At 51.0% G+C, this 20,597-nt stretch overlaps 1 protein-coding gene across 1 annotated transcript in view; it reads left to right on the top strand.

Moving 5' to 3' along the window:
* LAMC1 (laminin subunit gamma 1) overlaps nt 1–19,800 on the top strand; it is a 114,289-nt gene extending 94,489 nt beyond the window's left edge. Inside the window, 16 exon segments of the mRNA XM_061550499.1 lie at nt 727–757; nt 759–870; nt 1,779–1,897; nt 1,899–1,958; nt 2,874–3,030; nt 3,736–3,941; nt 5,671–5,747; nt 6,045–6,063; nt 6,065–6,183; nt 6,334–6,481; nt 7,176–7,325; nt 9,312–9,426; nt 10,250–10,449; nt 11,479–11,637; nt 12,973–13,072; nt 13,722–19,800. Coding sequence (XP_061406483.1) covers nt 727–757; nt 759–870; nt 1,779–1,897; nt 1,899–1,958; nt 2,874–3,030; nt 3,736–3,941; nt 5,671–5,747; nt 6,045–6,063; nt 6,065–6,183; nt 6,334–6,481; nt 7,176–7,325; nt 9,312–9,426; nt 10,250–10,449; nt 11,479–11,637; nt 12,973–13,072; nt 13,722–13,978 — 2,029 coding nt within the window. The 3' untranslated portion in view covers nt 13,979–19,800.
* Nucleotides 19,801–20,597: the final 797 nt, after the last annotated feature.

Here is a 20,597-nt window from a genome sequence, read left to right as displayed (position 1 = left end):
TGTGACGACGGTGTACAGTGAAGTTAAGGGTCCTTTCTTTCCTGCGTGCGTTTCTCGTTTGTGTTTCTGTGCGTGTTGCTGTGCATATTTTTGCACGAGTTCTCGCGTGTTCCTGTGTGGTCCAGCATGCATTTCTGTGTGTGTGTGTGCACCTCCGTGCTGTGTCTCGGTGGGGAGCGGTGGCTCGGTGGTTAGGTCACTGCGCTACGAACCCGGCGAGCCGAAGTGATGAATATCTGAACCGGTCCTGGGCCTCCCCTAGGTCGACTCGGCTACAAATGAGTACCTGGTGCGGTGTGCAAACATCGGATCTGGGAAGGCAAAGGCGGTCGGAAGTGGTGCTGGCCACCCACCCCCTTGTGTACCGTTCCGGCCTTCATAGGTGCTCGCTAACAGCACTCGCCCCAGCAGTCTGTTAGAGGCTATATGGGGGATGTTTGTCTTTGCACCTCCGTGCATTACCGCATGCGCTCTTCCGTGCATTGCTTCTTGGAGTACTAAAGTGCATGCGTTGCTGCATGGGTAAATTTTGTTCGTTCCTCCGTGCGTTCCCACGTGGTTTGCCACACGCGTATCCCCCCCCCCCCCCCCCCCCCCCATTGGGTGCGTTCTCTGCATGCGTTGCTCGACGCGGTCGTTCGCGCGCGCGTTTCTCCGTCGTTCACTTACCGTGCGTTCCTCCGTGCGTCGCCCCGTGTCTGTACGTGCATCTGCGCGTGCCTGCAGGTGCGAGTGCCACCCCGTGGGCTCCCAGACGGGGACAGTGCGACATCACGACGGGGCAGTGCGATTGCCGGCCCGGCGTGGAGGGACGCGCCTGCGAAGTCTGCGCCCCCAACCACTTCGGCTTCTCCGTCAAGGGCTGCTCACGTACGCTCGCTCGGTCGCCGTCGTTATCTTCGCTGCGGCTGTTTTGATTGATGCAACGGAAATTACGCAACGGGCCATAACGAAGAGTCAAATTGCATTCTGTGTACGAATTTGGCCGTCGTTTCGAAGCGGAGGATGGCGTTAGAAGTATATGCACACTCCTTTGGTCAGTCCAATGCAAGATTAGAGCTCTCCCGCTATGCCGTCGGATGTGGGGGTTATTCGACCATACTTCACCATACAGGTCCGTGCAAGTTGGTGAACGTGTGGGGGGGGGGGGGTGCGTATGTGGGAGAGCAAAAGATCGGTACAACAATGCAATTTGCTGCACTGCTTCCCAAGTAGCCCTGCAGCCTATAACACCTGTTGTGCATGGTTGTCATCCATCCAAGCACTATCCCAGGCTCAAACGCAGCTTCGATTCTGAGATTTGGCACATTCTGGGTGATTTGATGGATAGATAAGCAGGTAAGAGCCCATTGAGGCCAAGAGATTATTCAAGAGAGAGCCAAGTTTAAAGAATTTTAACTAACCGGCAAGCAAGCTGCAGCTCATGAAGCAATGTCTGCACACCATCAACAAACTGGCCCTGCAACTCAAACTATAGACCATGTAGTACACCAACTGTGGTCTGCGATCCTTCAACGGAGGAGGAGGCAATAGCAAAGCGACACGAAGTCTCTCTCTGCTGAAGCCCTCTCGTTGTAACCAGCAGCAGACCTTGACATTGGCATCTCGCTCCTGAACATATTGCTGCTGCCATCATACGGTCAAGGAGAGTCGACGAACTCTGCAATTCAACTGGAAGCGATACCACTGCCGGTCGGGGTTTTGATTGAGTGCGGTCATCTCCTCCCTCCTCCCCCCCACCCCCCACCGTTGGTGCGGCCTCCCGGTGAATGGCGCAGCGTGCGACTGTGACTTTGCCGGAGCCAGGGGCATGCAGTGCGACGAGGGCGGCCACTGCCCGTGCAGGGACGGCGCGGTCGGGGTGCGGTGCGACCAGTGCGGGGAGAACTTCTACCAGCAACCGCACCAACCCGGGCTGCCAGCAGTGCCCGCCGTGCTACTCGCTTGTGGAGAGCAAGGTGAGGCGCACGCCGCCGTCGCCGCCGCCGTTACCGTCACCTTTCCCAACATCGTTCCCACTACCGCTGCGACCGCCACAACGACCACCATAATCGCCATTGGCACCATATAACCACCTCCGTTACAAAAATCAGCACCACCATTGCCACCACTACTGCCATTGCCACCTCCGTTGTTGCCATTCCAACCGCCATGACTGCAACTACTGCTGTCGAAATCGCCATGCGCAACATAACCACCTCCACAACCGCTCACCGCTGTTACCACCACCGCCACCACTACCACCATTACCACCTCCATTGTTGCCATCGCCACTACCGCCACTGTCATCGCCACCATCGCTGCCACTGTAATCATCAACACCCACTGTCACCATGATTGCCATCGCCAAAATATGAAATTTTGGTTAAAACGAGGTTCGTATCATAATAACCGTGATGATTATCATTTAACGCAGTGTACACGTCACGTAAAATTACACGATAAAGCCTAAGTAGGGCTGACATCAACGAATATAAATGTAATAGCTCTGCTTGCTTTGAGTAATCATCATCAGCCATGCTTCATCTCCAGTGGGAATGAAACGACACAAATTATTAGAAGCACTTAATAGTCAGGCTGCGAAGTTGGGCCAAAGATAATAATGAGCAAAACATTGTGCAATGTAATTTTCTAAAAACGTTGCCATATGTAATGCCCAGGAGGCATGTAGCATTCCATATTCTCTCTCTTTCTCTGCCACCCTCCTCTCTCTCCTCCCTTTCCTCCTCATGCTGCCATCTCCTCTTCTATTTCATCCTCCTCTTTCTCACCACCCCCTCGCCACTTCGTCACCTCACCCACCCACCTCCTTCTTATCGTCGTCCGCGTCCTTGTACCCCGCCCCCCGCCCCCCCTGCCCACTCCGTACCCAGGTGAATTCTCACCGCGAGAAGCTGCGGGAGCTGGAGCGCTACCTGGAGGGAATCGGCAGTGACCCCGGTGCCATCAACGACCGCGACTTTGAGCAGCGGCTGCAGTCGGTGGGGGACGCTGTCGTGCAGCTGCTGTGGGAGGTGCAGTCCGTGCAGGGTGCGTGCTGCCGAAATCGTAAAATAACAACAATTAAAAGCAAGCAACTGTGTCGCGTGAGAAGTCTGAAATATTTCACGAGCACAAATCATCATCACAGAATTAATTCCCCTGTGGCGTGTCGGCTCTGGCAGGTTATTTCTATGCTGGTCAGAATACACATATACAAATCAAGTCGCAAAAATTTTAAACCGATTACAGTGTGGCTATTGCACCAAATACGTAAACTTCAGGAAAATGTTATTGACTTCGACAACGTTGACGATGTTGACGACAAGGAGGATGACAATGACTTAAATTATGTTAAAGATGACAACGTCATGATGATGATAATACTAACAATAGCGATTTGTAACAATAACGGTTAAGGTAATGATGATGATCAGTTCAACAAGTTGCTTTGGAGACCTATATTTTTCATAGATAAGGTTTTTATTTCGGTTAGATCACATAAATATAAATGTTATTAACCCACCACCACCCGACACAGCCAATTAGTAAGGTTTGTTACAGTGTGGTGGTGAGTTAACGACACATTTTATATTGACACGATTTAACCCAAAAAAAAAACTTTATTATGAATGCTGATGATCATCATGATGCCAAGCACAATGCCATTGTTGACTTTGACCCAACAGAACACGAATCGTGACCCCACTCCCCCCACCCCCCCCCCACCCACACATTTCCATCTTTCGATTCCAGACGCCGACTACAGCCTTCTGGACCGGCTCGCCGACATCAACGCGACGCTGACGCGGGAGATGACGCGGCTGCGGCGCGTGCGGCAGGGCGTGGACGACACCACCGCCGCCCTCGGCCGCTCCCGCACCGCCGCCGCCGACGTGGACGCCCTCGCCGCCGACGCCCGGCAGCAGCTGGAGCGGGCGCGCAAGGCCCTGAGCACCGTGGTGCGTGCACCACCTGCTGCTGCTGCTGCCGGCCAGCCAGGCGGACGGTTGGCCAGGCAGCCAGTTAGGCAGCCAGCCAGTTAGGCAACCATCCAGTTAGGCAGGCAGTTAGCCAGCCTGCCAGTTAGGCAACCAGCCAGTTAGGCAGGCAGGCATTTAGCCAGCCTGCCAGTTAGGCAACCAGCCAGTTAGGCAGCCAGTTAGGCAGCCTGCCAGTTAGCCAACCAGCCAGTTAGCCAACCAGCCAGTTAGGCAGCCAGTTAGGCAGCCTGCCAGTTAGCCAACCAGCCAGTTAGGCAGCCAGTTAGGCAGCCTGCCAGTTAGCCAACCAGCCAGTTAGGCAGCCAGTTAGGCAGCCTGCCAGTTAGCCAACCAGCCAGTTAGGCAGGCAGCCGGTTAGGCAGCCAGTTAGGCAGCCTGCCAGTTAGCCAACCAGCCAGTTAGGCAGCCAGTTAGGCAGCCTGCCAGTTAGCCAACCAGCCAGTTAGGCAGGCAGCCGGTTAGGCAGCCAGTTAGGCAGCCTGCCAGTTAGCCAACCAGCCAGTTAGGCAGCCAGTTAGGCAGCCTGCCAGTTAGCCAACCAGCCAGTTAGGCAGCCAGTTAGGCAGCCTGCCAGTTAGCCAACCAGCCAGTTAGGCAGGCAGCCGGTTAGGCAGCCAGTTAGGCAGGCAGGCATTTAGTTAGGCAACCAGCCAGTTAGGTAGGCAGTTAGGCAGGCAGGCATTTAGCCAGCCTGCCATTTAGCCAACCAGCCAGTTAGGCAGGCAGTTAGGTAGGCAGGCAGTTAGCCCGCCAGTTAGCCAACCAGCCAGTTAGCCAGGCAGGCAGGTAGACAGTCAGCCAGCTAACCAGGCTGTTAGCCAGCCAGTGAGCCAGCCAGCCAGTGAGTCAGCCAGTGAAGCCAGCCAGCCAGTGAGCCAGGCAGTGAGCCAGACAGTTGGCTAGAGCGCCAGCCAGTGTGTGGCACATCCAGCACCAATGCTGTCGCTATTGTCCAATGTTGTCATGTCAAACAATGGCATTGTCCCTGACGTCGTGATGATGATCATCATTATTACCGTAGTCGTTATTGTTACGATCGCTTATCGTTAGCATCGTCATCATCATCATCATGTTGTTGTCATCGTTATCATCGTTTAATTGAATGTCATTGAAATCCTCATCAGCTTTTTAGGCAACGTTGTCATGATCAACTTCATCACCATCGTTCTCAAAGTCAATAAACGTTACGTGAGTTGCCTTCGTCCGTTACTTTATCGTCTTTGTCATCATCGCCTTCATCAGCATCGTCATCATCGCTCGTTTTTCTCCTCTGTCATCCTATTCATCATCATCACCACCATAATCATGGTAATCAATGTCATCCTATCTTTTCCACCTGCTGCTGTGGAATGTGTGTGTGTCCTGTGGGAATGGTGCTGCAGTGCTTAGCACACTGCCGCAACAACACCTGGCAAACCTAGCATTACTTTCCAGGCACGGTTAACATCGTGTGCAAAGTGATATCTCAACCTGTTGTTGTGACCCTTCCCAGGGTCAAACTCGGCCTTAAATGTGTGCCTGTTGTGGTGTGTAAATATCAGCACATGTGAGAAAAAGCCAGCCGGGTAGGCTGCTGGCCACACTGCCCTTTGGTGTGCTGTGCCAACCACCATCAGTATTCTCCCTAAAGGGCTAATGATGCTAAAATGTGACGTCGTAATCTTTGTTGTTGTTGTTGCTGTTGCAGACGATTGATCCCAGAAACGTTTCGGACCCAAACAACCTGACGGGGTTGGTGGATGAAGCGAGGAAGCTTGCCGATGAGTGAGTATCAGAATAGAGACTTTTGTTAATAATCCTTGAAAATCCGTGACTCTGGTCAGAGTGCACACCGCTGAGATCCTAGGTTCAAATCTCAGGCCTTGTCCGTCTGCTTAAATTAGAATAAGAATGTGACCCAGTGCACAGAGTATAATTTCACAGCAGGAGAGCGGCACAAGCAATATTCTTGCTCAAGAGCGATGCTGCTGAAATGTCACCACCACACCCATAACGTACGCAACGTCGTCCAGTGTGTTAACGCTGTGCGTGCGTGCGTGCGCTTGCCTTCGTGTGCGGCAGACACAAAAACGGCGCCTCCTGAGATTGAGGGCACGGCCAACATGGCCCTCAACTCCTCCCAGACGGCGCTCGACCTGCTTTCCCGCATCCTGGTGGATGAGAACGAGCTGGGCGAGAAGGCCTTCAACCTCACCACCAAGTGGGTACCCAGCCGCATGGCCCCCGGCTGCCCACACGAGCGCTACTCGAAGCTGCTTTTTCGTTTTTTTGCTAAAATCGAGCTAACCTTCCCTTTTCTTTACTCTGTCAAATGTTACTTGGCCTTTTTATTTATTTGCGCATCACGCAGGCTGAGGGAGGCCAAAAACTTGACGTCGCAGCTCGAGAAATACGCGAACCAAGTGCAGAGCAACGCAACGGACGTCGGCGACGTTGCCCTCAACCTGTACACGCAGGCCAAGGCGGCCTTGCCGCAAGTCAACATCTCTGCGCTGGAGGTTGAGTGACTGTTCCATAGGCACAGAATATGCGCAGAAGCTCGCACGAGCGTACAAAGCGCACGCGCACACACACACTGCACAGACCCATGTTCAACGGCAACAACCGCCATTCGCCATTAGGTGACGTCAGCATGACGCTTGTGCCAAGCTAAGTGCACCTTGATGTCACGTGACGTGTCGAAGCGCTCCGCTGGCAGGAGGTCACGAGATATACCCACGTGCTATGAGTTGACTTGCTTAAATGACTGGCAGATGTACCACCTGTGCTGACGTACTACACGCACACATACTGCATACACATACTGTACACACACATACTTTACACACACACACAATTAATACACACACATACTGCATACACGCTTATACTACACAAGTCAACATGCCGGAGGTCAAATGACAGTCTCATACACCGCTTTCCCATATTCCCACACTGAACAATCCACACCCCTCCATCATATCCACGTGCAGCCGAGTGATGCACCGTGTGCTTCAGTTCTGAACGCACCCATTCACGAAACGGAGGCGCGGACGTGATCCTAGGACACCGTAACCTCCACTCGCCATCCGCAGGAGCCACGGCCCCCGCGTTGTCCGTCCGCTATCGCCATTGTTTTTTTTGAGCAGCGATGACCGTACTTCCCCCCCCCCTCCCCCCGAAACCACCTCCGCTAATCTCCTCGAATCGCAGTCGCGGGCCGAGCATATTGGCGCCAAGTCGGAGGAGGTAATGCAGCGCACGGGGGAGAAGGAGGCCAACCTGCACGACCTTCTCAACGAAACTCGGTCCAGGCAGGAGAAGGCCGCCGTGTTGCTCCAGCGCGGCTTGCAGGAGCAGAAGGTAGCGCCCGCGCGCGTGCGCCGAGACCCGTGTGACTAACGCGACCGTTGTGTTGTGGATTTCCCCCCCCCCCCTCCTCCTCTCCCCCACGCCCCAATCCCACGATGGCGTCCGTCTGCCCGTCCATCCGTACGGCTGCCACCCCCCCTAACACTCCACCCCCACCCCCTACCACCTTCGTCGTTCGCACGTGTCGCGGTCTTCGGTCACGACAACGAACGACAACAAACGACAACATTACAATCGGGATAATCGTCCGTGGGGGTGCGGGATTGAAAAAAAACCAACAACCGTACCCAATGACAAAATCGGCCGACCCACCACCACCAGCAAGAGCACAAGCGCGTGGGCGAGATCCTGCGAGCGGTCACGTCCCACGCCAACGCCACCATCGAGATGGCCGACATGTGCATCGAGCGCTCGGAGGTGCACCACAATCAAGCGCGCAGGCTGCTCGACTCGGCTCGCATCTACGGCCAGGTAGACGCGGTGCCACGCCGCACCGGCGCTGCGGCCTTTCCTGGTGGCTCCGTCTCGACCTGTCGGCATCCTTCGCTGCTGGCACCTCGCTCTGCTTGGTTTGTTGGAAATCGCAAAAAAAAAAAACGGGAAGCTGGCGCTGGTGGAAGTGTCCCGTTTTATTTCACGTTGATTTCCCTTTTGCCTTGGAGCTCCTCATTAGAAGCCCTCTCGGTAGCTTAGTTTTTTTTTTGGTGTCGCTGAATTCCTGTCGACTTTTCCTGCCTTGGGTTCTTCCAGTCAAGCGATCCGCGTTCAAGAACCACACCGCGTAGGGCTGCCCGCCGGTGTTCTTGATCAGCGCCGTGACGCCGTGACGCCGCGCGTGGCGTTCTTTCACCGCTTGGTTGAACTGCGTGGCGATCTCTCTCTCTCTGTGTGCCCCAAATCATGCGTGCGCTTCGCGGCTTTCAGGGGGGAGCTGCGCCAACCGCTCTCTCTAAATCCAACGCTTGCTTCCGTTGTGTTGCGTGGTTTTTCGAGGCACTTTTTAGTCGGTAGTGAAGCAGGTGGTGGGGTTGTGTTTGCGAGCAAACGCTCGATTGTGTTTTGTGTTTCGCCACGCGATGCCCTTTCTTACAAGTCGTAAGAAAGCACGAGGACAAGGACATTAATTTGATGCTGTTAAAGAAAAGTGAAATAGTCTTCAATGTTTAAGTAACTAAATAGACAATAAACTAACATTGTTAATGCTTGAAGCAGAAGCTGTAAAGGATGCTCGGTGTTATGGCAAACCCTCGTGATGTCATCCACAACAGTGAACAGCATTTTGGCTCAACCAGCAGACATCATCGATACGCACGCTAGCGATTTATATAAAGCATTAAAAAAATATATATAATTTACAGTGCTTGGTCAATTGGCTGCTGGATGAAGGCCTTCCCTTGCCTTGTCGGGCGTGGGGGTTTTTTAACTCCCCCCGCGCCCCCCACTTCCCCAACCCGCATTCGTCGGCATGGTGAATTATGTTCAAGCAATTCCCACGACCTGCATGACATGACATGATTAGGCCGTCATCCAGCAGTGGAATGGCATGGTAAAATCACTCCCTCCGAATGCGCCACTGGGCCTCGTCAGCTCTCAAGACGCTAAGCAGGTATTTTGGGCCTGGTCAAGTGGTACCAGGATTGGTGACCCACCCCGGGGCTTGCCAGGTGTCGTAGGAGTGCGGTTGCGCGCTGTGGCCAACGGTGATTTGACAAAGGGCCGTGGATAATATTCTACAACACGCGCAGTAGCTTCTGAGAAACATGGCCACGGCTTTGCTTGCCAAGCACCAAGTAAATATCCTTGTCCGGCAAAGGCGAGGCTCCGCATCGATCGAGGCGAATTTCCTCGGGGCGAATAGGACGGGCGGACGTTGCGCCCGCCCGACCGCCCTTGGCACCGTCACCGCCACCCCGTCGTTTATCGCCTCCCTCCGGGGCTGCGCCCGCTGCTTTTCTTTCCTTCCTTCCTTACCCACAGACGGCCGACCAGCTGCTGGCGCGCGCCGACGCCGCGTACGCCACGGCCAACGAGGCGGCCACCGCCGGGAATCGAACCCTCGCCGAGGCCAAGGAGATCCTCGACTACATCAAAGGTGCATTCCCGCCACTCACGCCGATCGCAAGGAGGAGACGACCCCCCTCCTGACCCCCCTTACCCTCTGTGGTCCAGCTTACCGTAATGCTGATGTGGATGATGGGTGATACTGATGATGCCATTGGTGAATTATTATAGGCTTGCATTGCAATACCTCATGTGTGATTGACAGTGATGTTTATTATGGACTAGCCTTTTGCCCGTCCAAGGCCTTGTGTATTTCAGTAAATCTGAAACTTGCCAGCGAAAAGCAGACCGCGACGTGATATTCATTGCATCCATTCGTGCGCAATTTGTAAGGGCGCGGTGGACACAGACTTATTTCATTTAAAGGTTATAATCCCTTGTTCATCATGATGTCCTTTTTACTTTGATGTCTCAATAGCGGAGATCACGTGACGTGAGGGTTCTGCCTTTGTAGTGAGGGTTGTAAGTTGACGCTGAGGAGGGGGGAGGAGGCGCCTCGCCCCCCATGTGGAGTGACATCACCCGCTAATTATTATTAATGGGAGGGGGGGTGTCCATTTGGAGGACGTCACCTGTTCATGATTATTGATGAGGGGGCTGTTCGACGTGGAATGACGTCGTGTAAATGTGCGTTGAAATAATTTTGCACCGTACGTAGCCAACTGTGCTAATCAGAAGTGCGGTTAATGCTGATGATGATGATGATGCCAATGCCAATATATTACAGGCTCGCATAGCAATACCTCATTTGTATATACTGCTGCTGCTGGTGATGCTCGTGCTGCTGATAACGACGACGACATTTCAAATGACCTTTATAAAAAACAAAAATTGACGTTCTTCCCCGGGCACAGATTTCGACCGCCGCGTGGCCGACAACAAGACGGCGGCGGAGGAGGCCATCAAGAAGATCCCGAAGATCGAGGCCAAGGTGGCAGCCGCGCGGAACAAGACGCAGGCGACGACGGCGGCGCTCGGCTCGGCAGAGCGCGACGCGAAGCAGGCGCGCCGCATCGCGCAGGACGCCGAGAGGATAGCCAACCAGACGCAGGCGGTACGGCCACCGCCATCGTCCGGCAACTTCCATCTCCCTCTCTCTCTCTCTCTCGCCACGGCGTGGCGTAGCGCGCGTGCTCGTTTGTACGTACGTGGAAGTTCTTTCCCACCGATACGTAGCAAATCGTGCTGATTGCAAGTGCGTGGGAGTGGGGGTGGGGGGAAGGATAAGAAACTATACCGGGGGTCACACGGGTCACGAGGGGCCCAGACGCCCAGGCTATGAAGAAGGAATCAATAAAAGTATGTAATGTTGAAGTTCTTTCAATACGTAGCCAACCGCGCTAATCGGAGGCGCGGGGGAATGACAACAGTGCGGCGTGCAAAGCTTCATTGCTTGCACCGGGAGCTCGTGCCCAAGCACGCGATGCGGGGAGGACCGCACGCTCCGGCAAGTTGCCAAAATTTTTTTTTTAGTTTGGTGGCCTTCCCCCCCCTCGCACCTCCGATGAGCAAGGTTGGCTACGTACGGTATGAAAGAAGTTCTGCATGCACGCATACATTCCGAGCCGATTGGATCGATCCACGTTTTCTCGGACGCAGTCGCCCAGAGGCAAATTCCCGATAGGTTATTTATTTATTTCCCCCAATCTTGTGTTAACATTTATAAATGTTAGATAATTTCAAGAATTTCAGCTAAGGAGGATAATGTTGTGCCACGATTGCTGCTTCTCCACTGAAGTTGCAGTTAGCACTTTTTTGTTAAGTCAAACTGTGAATTGCAACAATGCAACATCATAAATGGGCCACCACAGAAAGAAAAAAATGGGGAGCGGTGATCCCAGATGAATTGGACATCAAATGTGATTACACGGACTGATAAGGCAACACACCGCCTGACACAGGCTGCGAAGGGTAGGCGAAAGTGGTGTCGCCCCCAAAGACCCCCGCTGTGGTCAAGAGAGACATGACGATGATGACGATAGACGACCAACGGCAACGATGATGATGAGCTGATGCCCCACGGTAGGGTGTGCACGTGCATCACCGTCATCGTTTTCGTCGTCGCTGTCCCTAATGTTCGCAGGATTCGGCGGCGGTGAAAGAGGAGGCCGGCCGCCTCTTCAGCGAGTCGATGGCCCTGAACGACGACATGGCCAAGATGCAGGACGAGCTGTTGGCCGGCGAGGAGACGCTCGCCACGAAGCAGGCGGATGCCATTCGAGACATGGACATGGCTACAAACGTGAGCCACCCCCCCCCACTACACTCACACACTCACTTACCCATTCAGCCACACAACAACAACAATAACCGCCGCCATTCGCCACTTAGTGACGGTGACATCACCACGGCGCTTGTGCCAGGCCAGGCGCACTCCGAGGCCACGTGAAGTTGCTGACAAGAGGTCACAGGGACAGGCCCAGGTGCCACGGGTTGACTGACTGAGATGAGTGGCAGATGCGCACCACATGTGCTTCCCCCCCCACTGTGCCAACTTGCTGTATTTTAGCTGCCCGGTGCTCCGCTCGTTGTTGTGAGCCTCGTTTCTCTGCCCTCTACTTTTGTTGGAGGGCGACTGCCTCCAACTGCCCAGTAGCGACCTTCAGGAGCCTCCTCCATAGAGGCTGATCTTGACACCACTGGTACCAGTCATCGGCAAGTCCACTCAGCTCGCCATCCTCCTGTACCGCATCACTTCATCGCTTCTGCGAACCGTGCCACACCCATTTAGCCCCCTCTATCCTGCCAAACAGAAGCTGCTTGGGCATGCGGTGAATGGGCATGCGGGCTACATGACCCTGCCAACACAGCCTTGCCTGCTGGAGGAGCTCACTGATAGGAATGTGTCCAGATTTTTAGCGGATTTGTGAGCTCCTCTCACAATCCAGCCTGGTGAAACCCAAGATGGATCGTAGGCAGGTTACACATCCACTTACTCACCCACTCACATTCCCACTCACATATCCACTCACTTACCCCACTCACCTACACACTCGCCCACATTTTACAATGACAGGTTTTTTTTTTCTGTTGTCGTAAGACTTTTATTTTTGAGACATGCTTTCACAAACACTTTCATTGGTAAAAAAGGTAAATCTTGTTGCATAGCTGCAGGTTGCTTACAGATGCACATGTTGAAACTTTTATTAGCCATTTAAGACATAAGTCTCGTTCGTGGAGAAAATTTGGAATTTCAAGATGTTTACGACTTAGGCGTTCACTGGCATTATGCACATGGTGGAGTGGGTAGTGGTGGCGTAGTGATTAGCGCGCTGCGCTACAAACTCTCACAGCCAACACCCGTGACGATTACCTGAACCTGTCCTGGGCCTCCCCTAAGTCGATTCAGCTTCAAATGAATACCTGGTACGATTGTGCAACCATCGCCACTGGGGAGACAAAGGTGGTCGGGCATGGTTCTGGCCACCCACCCCCTCATGTGCCGTGCGGGCCTTCATAGGCGCTCGTTAAAAGCACTTACCCCAACAGTCTGTTAAAGGCTATACGGGGGATCTTTGTCTTTGTGTGTGCGTGTGCTGTAATGCCGGTGTGTGTGTGCGCGTGTGCTGGACTCTAGGTCACAACACAAGCGCAGAGCGCGGAGGACAAAGCTCGCAAAGCGCGCAACACCGTGCGGGAGACGCTCAAGCGCATCAAGCAGCTCCTGGAGCAGCTCGGTTCGTAACGCTGCCCCCTCCCACCCCCCTCCCTCATGCCGCACCTCATGCCCCGCTCATGCCGCTTGACGAGAAAACACCATGATACAGGGCGCTTCAAAAAAATGTTAACACTTCCGAGAATTTGCAAAAATACTGATAGTCCCATGTAAGTGTTAATTTTTTTTTAAGCACCCTTTATATGCGGATTTCACCCAGGGCTTTGTTGTGGGCAGCAGAGTGCAGTGACGAAAATCCACCGTATTGTGCTAATGCCCCCAAGCCTCTTGACTTGAGTTCTCTATTCCTGGCCATGGCGCTGATATCAGTGGCAAGTGATCTATGAACCAGGCCTTGGTGTCCACCACCCCTTGAACCCTGTACTACCCAGCATGGTGAAGTATTGTCAAATAACTCCCTGCACCAGACATGGTGTGGGGGGGGGGGGGGTGCCCTTTATCTAGCAGTGAATTGCCAAAAAAGGCTGCACATGAAACACATCAGTGGCACGGGGTATCTGAACTTGACCCAGGTTTTTTTTCCACTTGGGAGCACTTACCCTTGAAGGTGTACCTTGGCACACGTGTCGGTTACCAACAATGGCATGAGGGGGAAAGCCTCAAGCTCTCCAAATGTAAATGCGTTGCGCAATGCCGGTTATCTTGTGCAGACAAGCTGCAAGACATCGACGGAGAGAAGCTGGCGGAGCTGGAGCGAGAGCTGAAGGCCAACCAGGACCGCATGGCGAACGAGGAGCTCGCCGACAAGATCAAGCAGCTGGAGGATGCGGGCGCGCAGCAGGATCGCGCCCTGCAGAACTACGAGCGAGACATCGGCACCATCCTGGCCGACATCAAAAACCTGGAGGACATCCGGGACGCCCTGCCGCAGGGATGCTTCAACGCTGCCAGTATTGAGAACCCGTAAACCTCCGCTCCCTCGAGCAGGACAGGAAGGTGGCAGTGTGTGCTGCCGGGAAAATCGGGGTGGGGGGGGGGGCCCTTTTTTGTTTTGTTTATTTTAACAATAAATCACTACGGTAATAATGGTCCCCATCCACACCTTGGCGTCCCATTAACTGCCCTCTATGCCCTTGCCCCCCACCCTCCACCCCCCCGTCCCACATATGTAAGTGATCTCCCGTGTTTATTGTTACGTCCATTATCCGCGAAGGGCTGCTTATCTGAATAACTTTTATAATATACTTGCCAGCCGCAGAATTGGTGCTCAACAGAATAATAATAAAGCAATGCTGTGTCGGATTCCCCTGAGCGTCTGCTTGAGGAATATTGCGTGTAGCACTGTGGCCAGCAAAAGCAACGTCTGCCGGCCACATCTTTTTAGACTGTACTTTGTTTTAAAGTTATTGCTGCCAAGGTCTTCGTAGAAAAAAAAGAAATGTTTTAAAAGGCTATGCTCCACTGTGGTGAATGATGACAGTGGGGGGTGTAGCGTCTGCATCCTCTCCTGCTGCTGTTTCACAACGACAGTGGGCCGCTGACTAAGAGGGGCTCGTCTTGTGATGCCCAATTTTACTAAAACAGCCGCTCGGCCATCTCCACCTTGAATTGTTTTTCTGACCGTACACATTTATTTATTCTTGGAAAAAATGATGGGAAGTAAAAAACGAATTGCGCGCGTCGTCTGTTTTTTTTTAGGTGAAGTCAAATGAAAATTGTTCAGCGGCAGGCAGGCAGGCATGCAGGCAAGGAAGCAATGCCTCGCATGCATACCAGGTCGACATCCCCAGGGCGCTGTGTTCACAGCGCCACGGTAGGCTCCTCCGTGGGGCGACTGCATTAAAACGACACCCGTGGGAGCCTGGATGTAAACCCCCGGTGGGTTTTATTTAGCCAATTTATATTTTCAGATTTTAGTTCCCCCCCCCCCCTCCGTTTTACTTGAGGTGGTCGATGGATGAGAATCAGTGCATCTAGGATTTGCTTCCGAGTGTATGTTTTGAAGTCGAGGCATTATTGTACCGTTACCAAAATTTGAAGCAAAATCACTCAGGCTTTTGAACGTGGATTACAATAGACAGTCCTGTGAATTTTGAAGAGGATCTTTCGATGGGAGCTCTGCAATTTGAAGCGGAGTTTTTGATCGGTTGTTTGATGAAAGAGAGCTACGTTTGCCGTTGAATGTAACGGCGTTTTTCGGAGCAACGCTTTGGTGTCTTTTGCAGAAGAATGACAATCTCAGTAGCGGTAGATAAGACCCAACAACAATTCTGTACGTAAACTAGTTTGTAGCTGGTCTTTCACACAGAGTTTCCCCCCCCCCCCCCCCCCCACACAATCTTTTGCCATTTTTCAAGTTATTTAAATTTTAAATAATTATATAAGGAAAAAACTGTACATGTTTGACCCTGAAGGAAAAATAAATTAAATGTTATAGAAAAATGGCTTTTTTACACGACAGTTTAAAAAAAAAAAAACATGTTCAAAACGTTCCCTGGATGTGCCGGATGTGCTAATGAGGCACAGGAGAAACGAGGTCCGATTGTGGCTTAATTTGTGCACGTATGTGCGTCCAAATAGGGACGCCGACAGCTTACAAACTGGCAAGATGGGGTGTTTTTTTTTGTATTGTGACCCAGAGTTGCAAAAGCAGCAGCTCCCAATAGCCCCCTATACGTGTAATAAAATGCATCTTGGTGTTACAAATGCACACTAATTTCCCTCGATTGAAATGTCAATTCCTACATATTTATGCGCAATGCAGCTTTTTTCACATTTCCACTTTCATTGTGCCTTAGAGAAAAAAACGAGTGCCTTTTTTGTAAAAAAAAATGTAAGCATTTTTCACCGTTATTTTAGCGTTACTTAGGTCGGCAGCAAACAGTCAAGAGTATTATCGCATACTATAAATGTACTTCACTATTTCAGTGTAACTTACAATGTGTTCAGTATTTATCTGTGTATCTTTTTGTACACTTGTTCATTAATAAAATAAAAGCCATCGAGAAAAGCTGAAAAAAAATCAGGCCTGTGAAGGGAATATTTTTTTTGTAGATTGTTACGCACTTTTGAGATGTTCACAAATCTTGCTGTGTAACAACGAGGCAGATTGTTGAGTAAACAAAAAAGTGGAAAGTTTAGTTTCATAATTACCGTTTTGCTTTTTATCTTGTATTTTTTTTTAAATCCCATTTTACAAGCAGAACTAAGTTTTTTCTTATTGACAAAGGCTGTTACAATCTGACACACACACACACGTGTTGTGTCACGATAATTGGTGTGCCTCTCCTTTTGGCAGGCATCTGCTTTACCCAACACCTCTTTTCAGATACGACACAGACGCCGGGTTATTGTCGCTGCGGTTTTGTTGTTGCACCCGTTACGACGCGTAGCGTTTAATTACAATCCTAAACGGTGGCGGCAGCAGCAGCATGAGGTCGGGGAGGGGGGGAGGCTGTGTGTCGCAGCGTTGACTTTCATCGGGGCACATCCGAGTGGCACACAGGGAGCTCCTACGGGCAGGAACTTGGCGTTCTCTTTTGGTGCCTTCTTTGAACGACATTCGAGCTCTCTCCGATGCGCCTTCGGGTCGTTGCGCGTGTCGCGTCGAGCTCGTTGTCCGACGTTTCGCTCGCACATAATATCGGCGGCTTCTTTCCCGAAAGACGTTTCGCTCCGTGCGCGCTGGGAGCCCACGATGCCCGCTGCTCGATTCGGTCTCTCGTGACGCGCTCTCCCCAGCAGCCGCGGCGCGAAACGTCTGCCGGGCAGCGTGCCGAAGGACAACGCGCACCGGAAGAGCCGCGCTCGCCGCCTTGCGAGCCCGTTTTGTCTGCTTGCCGAGGGCAGCCGTGGCGTCGCGGTTCGTGCGTGCCCGTCCTCGACGCTTGTGTGGCCTTGGCGAGTCGGCTCACAATCCGTCGGCGCCAGCGAGAGGCTCTCACGTGTTCCCCGCTGCAGAGGTGCCGTTCAATTTCCCCGCAAACATTGCCCCAGCCGATGTGCTACCTTTTTTTTAATCGATTAGAAATATTACTATGCAGGTAAAGGAAGGGTTTTGTTTATCGAGTCTTATATATAAATATATATGTGAAAAATGTGTTAAAAAAAAATCTCAAAAAAATCATTAGTGTGCTTTCCACATGTCAAAGGTATGTTGTAAACATCACGTTGGACGGTCTCGTTCTGTGACAGATTTGCTATTGGACGTTTTGTACAAACCCTGCCGCATACCTGGCCGCTTCAGTGACTCTAGTGCGCCTATTGATATCATTTATTAACCAGTGGGCCTGTAAACCTTTGTAAATTGCCTAGCAGACCAAACTGATATTCTGGTGCTAATTTCGTATGATACAAATAAATGCTATATTTTGTTATGTTTATCCGTAATTATTGTTGCATTTCATTAAATAAAAAAAAGTAGTGTAGTTGCCGTGTAAATATTATTTTTGGATGATCCCTGTGTAATCTTACCGTTGTTGATTTATGAATTAAAAACAAATATTCTCTCTCGGTTTTTTTTGCGGGGGCGGGGGGGGGGAGGTACATTTTATTTTGTGGTGGTAAAAGTTTACATAATGGAACACCCTTCACATGTAACCTAAGCCTCCAATTTTAAAGTGACACTATACAGCAACTGGCCATCCACCGCCTTAAAACGCAATACAAAGTACAAGCATGCAGTGACGCACACATTACGGGGTCGCGCGACCAGCGAGTGTGACTATAATCATTATATTTTTCATTATAGAAACGTAATACTGCACTCCCCAACCCTATGGCAGTCCAATGCCTCCCGATGCTGCGTTGGTGGTCATGGAGCTTGTTTGACCATACTTCACCACGCTGGTCTGTGCGGGTTGGTGAAGGTCGGGTAACCAGAACTTGATCGGATCTCGATCGCCATTCGTGTTTGGCCGTGATCGGGAAGCGAACTCAAGTAGCAGGTTGTGTTTCGACCACTGCGCCACCGCTCGATCTCCTTAACGCATCCCCACATCTCTCCGTTTAAATCAACGGTGTCACTCTGTGGCCAAGTAACACGCCTCGTGCTTTGCGAGGTCATTCTGGTTATTATGCGGTATTGGTTAAAACACATGGCCCCCACCTATTTGTAGCTAACTGCACAGAGGCATCGACTATATTGCGTCATTATAGGGTCATATGATTGCGCGCTCTATTATCAGAGGCTTGGTTTAGTGATATACGTAGTTTCTGCCGTTATACGTCTTATAGGGGGGGAGGGGGACAGACGATGTGTACATTGCACATTAACAGACCTGTCGGTGTGGTTTCAGCAGAATAATCATGCACTGTTTCGCCCCGACGCTTCAATGGAAACGTGATCGTTTTAAAAATAGAGATGAGGGCTTGAGAACAGCGAGTGCAATGTACACCACAACACCGTTTTGACTGCAAAAAACATTCGGCTGAGGCAGGCATTGATTGGGTTTTTCTACTATTTAGAGTTGTCCTCGACTATCAGCGGACAACTTGCACGTGGGTCATTGAGACCTAATGCACTGCCATGAATAAATAAAGAGCTGCACAAGGGACTTGCTCAGGGGATTCCTTGCAGCCAAAGCATCTTGAACAATGAGATGGCGTTTCCTAACGTGACTTCCTGACTGGGGTGGCTTGCAGCAGCAGTGTTCTCACGTATGTGCGTCTCATGTAGCGGTTCCTCGAGTATTCATGTATTCGCTCTGCTAACACTGCACCTCATCACAATCGTATCATTATATTTTTTTGTTCGTATACACCAGTGATTTGTATTTCCTGTAATTTGAACGTGTGGCAATATCCAACAGCTGCGGCACAAAAATTATAATTTTGTTGACTGGAATCTACAGTACTTGATTTGCAGTTAATTCCTCTAAAAATGTAATACTTTGGTTTTATGTAGCATTTAAATGCAACTACGTGCCAAGACGCCGGTGAAAATAGAATTGTATTGCAGTAACTTTCCATGGCTTCAAATTAGAAGAGCCTTTGGTTTCTCGAACGAGCGACAGGTTTGAAATAACACATTTAGGGTGATGGCTGGGAGCGGATGAGGCCGTGTCTGATGGGATATCGCCGTTTGCGGTCACAAGGCCGCGCACGAAACCCCCTCTGCTCTGGACAAACCCGAAAATAGATAATCCACCCTTATCAGATGACTCTCCCAACCCTGACTGGAGTTTGAGATAACCAAATTCCCACGCAGAGCCGTTTTTTTTAACAATGTTCATCGCATTCAGCGTGGTGGCGAATGCGTTTTGTTTCCAACGGATGGCGGTATACATCTAAAAACACGAGCAAACCGTGCCCACTGGCTTTATACCCCAGTTTGTTGACTTCCAGGGATGTCACTGTCTAAAAAAATGTAAAGCGAAGATGGATTAATTACAGAGTTGTGATTATTTGCCAGGCGTAAGCAGTGGGGGGTGGGGGGAGGAGGTGAGATTGTGATACAGCACCATCATGCGCAGTGTTATGTCAGCCAGGCGTGGAGTCGCCTTCTTCCCTGTCTTGTGTTTTGTATTTGTGACCCTATCTTGAAAACACCACACTCCCGCTGTTCTGCCAATGTTTTTCTTTTCTCGTACGCTACACGTTATTCTTGCAAATACCTCAATGTGGCTTTTTAAAATTTAGATATGATTTAAATAAGGCAAAAAATCAAGTTAGCCGCGTCTTGAATTGTACCGCTCGATTTTGTAAGACAATTTTAGATTTCTTATTGTATTTCCACCATTGTAATCATGTCACATCGTTCCAAATAAAAATAAAAAGTCACGAAAAATAGCGTTTGTCTGGCATGGATTTATGACATCTTTCTGGAGTTCAGGTTATAATTAATATGAAAAATAATTCACAGCCCAATATCAATTGCCCGGTGAAGGCCTCCCCATGCCGTGTCGGTCATGGAAGGCTGTCTAACCATACTTCACCACGCTGGTCAGTGTAGCTTAGTGTAGGTGGACGAGGGATGGGGGTGCAAGGCTCGATCGCACATGCCACTGTCATTAGCCACGGCCTGGAATCTCAGTCAAGCTGCTGGGTTTACAGTGCAGGGTGCCAACGGCTGTGCCACCACTCAACGCCACTACTGTTCGCAAAGGAGACTTTGTTTTTCGTTTTTTTTAAATCCTGTATATTAAGTTCGCTCGCTTGCTTGTGCGCTTACGACCGTGCAAATCTTTCGGTCGTTTTTTAACCCACTTCCCGTGATCCAATCGAGCTGACATTTTCCACACAGACTCGTTGTGCGTGACAACTAATTTTCGTGAAAAGAATTTTGCTAAATTTTACACTTTTTAGGAATTGCTTTTATATTTAATTACCAATTGCTTAATGCTGCCAGGCAATCATCTGACCCATAGGTGGCAGCCATCTCAAGCCAGAGGACGAGAGGACTCTAGCCGCCATGCATATAAAGGATTTATAGTGAAAAACTTTGTTTTTACGGGTAAATTGTTTTATACTCACAATGATGCTTTCAAAATGAGCATTACAACAAGAAATGACCAGGGGGGAAACGTTGGTTTGTGCAATGCTATCGTGAAACAACTTGGGGGGGGGGGGGGAGTGCTGATGTAGGC

The sequence above is a fragment of the Lethenteron reissneri genome, chromosome 12 (assembly GCF_015708825.2).
Source record: "Lethenteron reissneri isolate LAM-NWPU_2019-01 chromosome 12, ASM1570882v1, whole genome shotgun sequence".
NCBI classification, from domain to species: domain Eukaryota; kingdom Metazoa; phylum Chordata; class Hyperoartia; order Petromyzontiformes; family Petromyzontidae; genus Lethenteron; species Lethenteron reissneri.
This window is presented reverse-complemented; position numbering and strand designations above follow the sequence as displayed.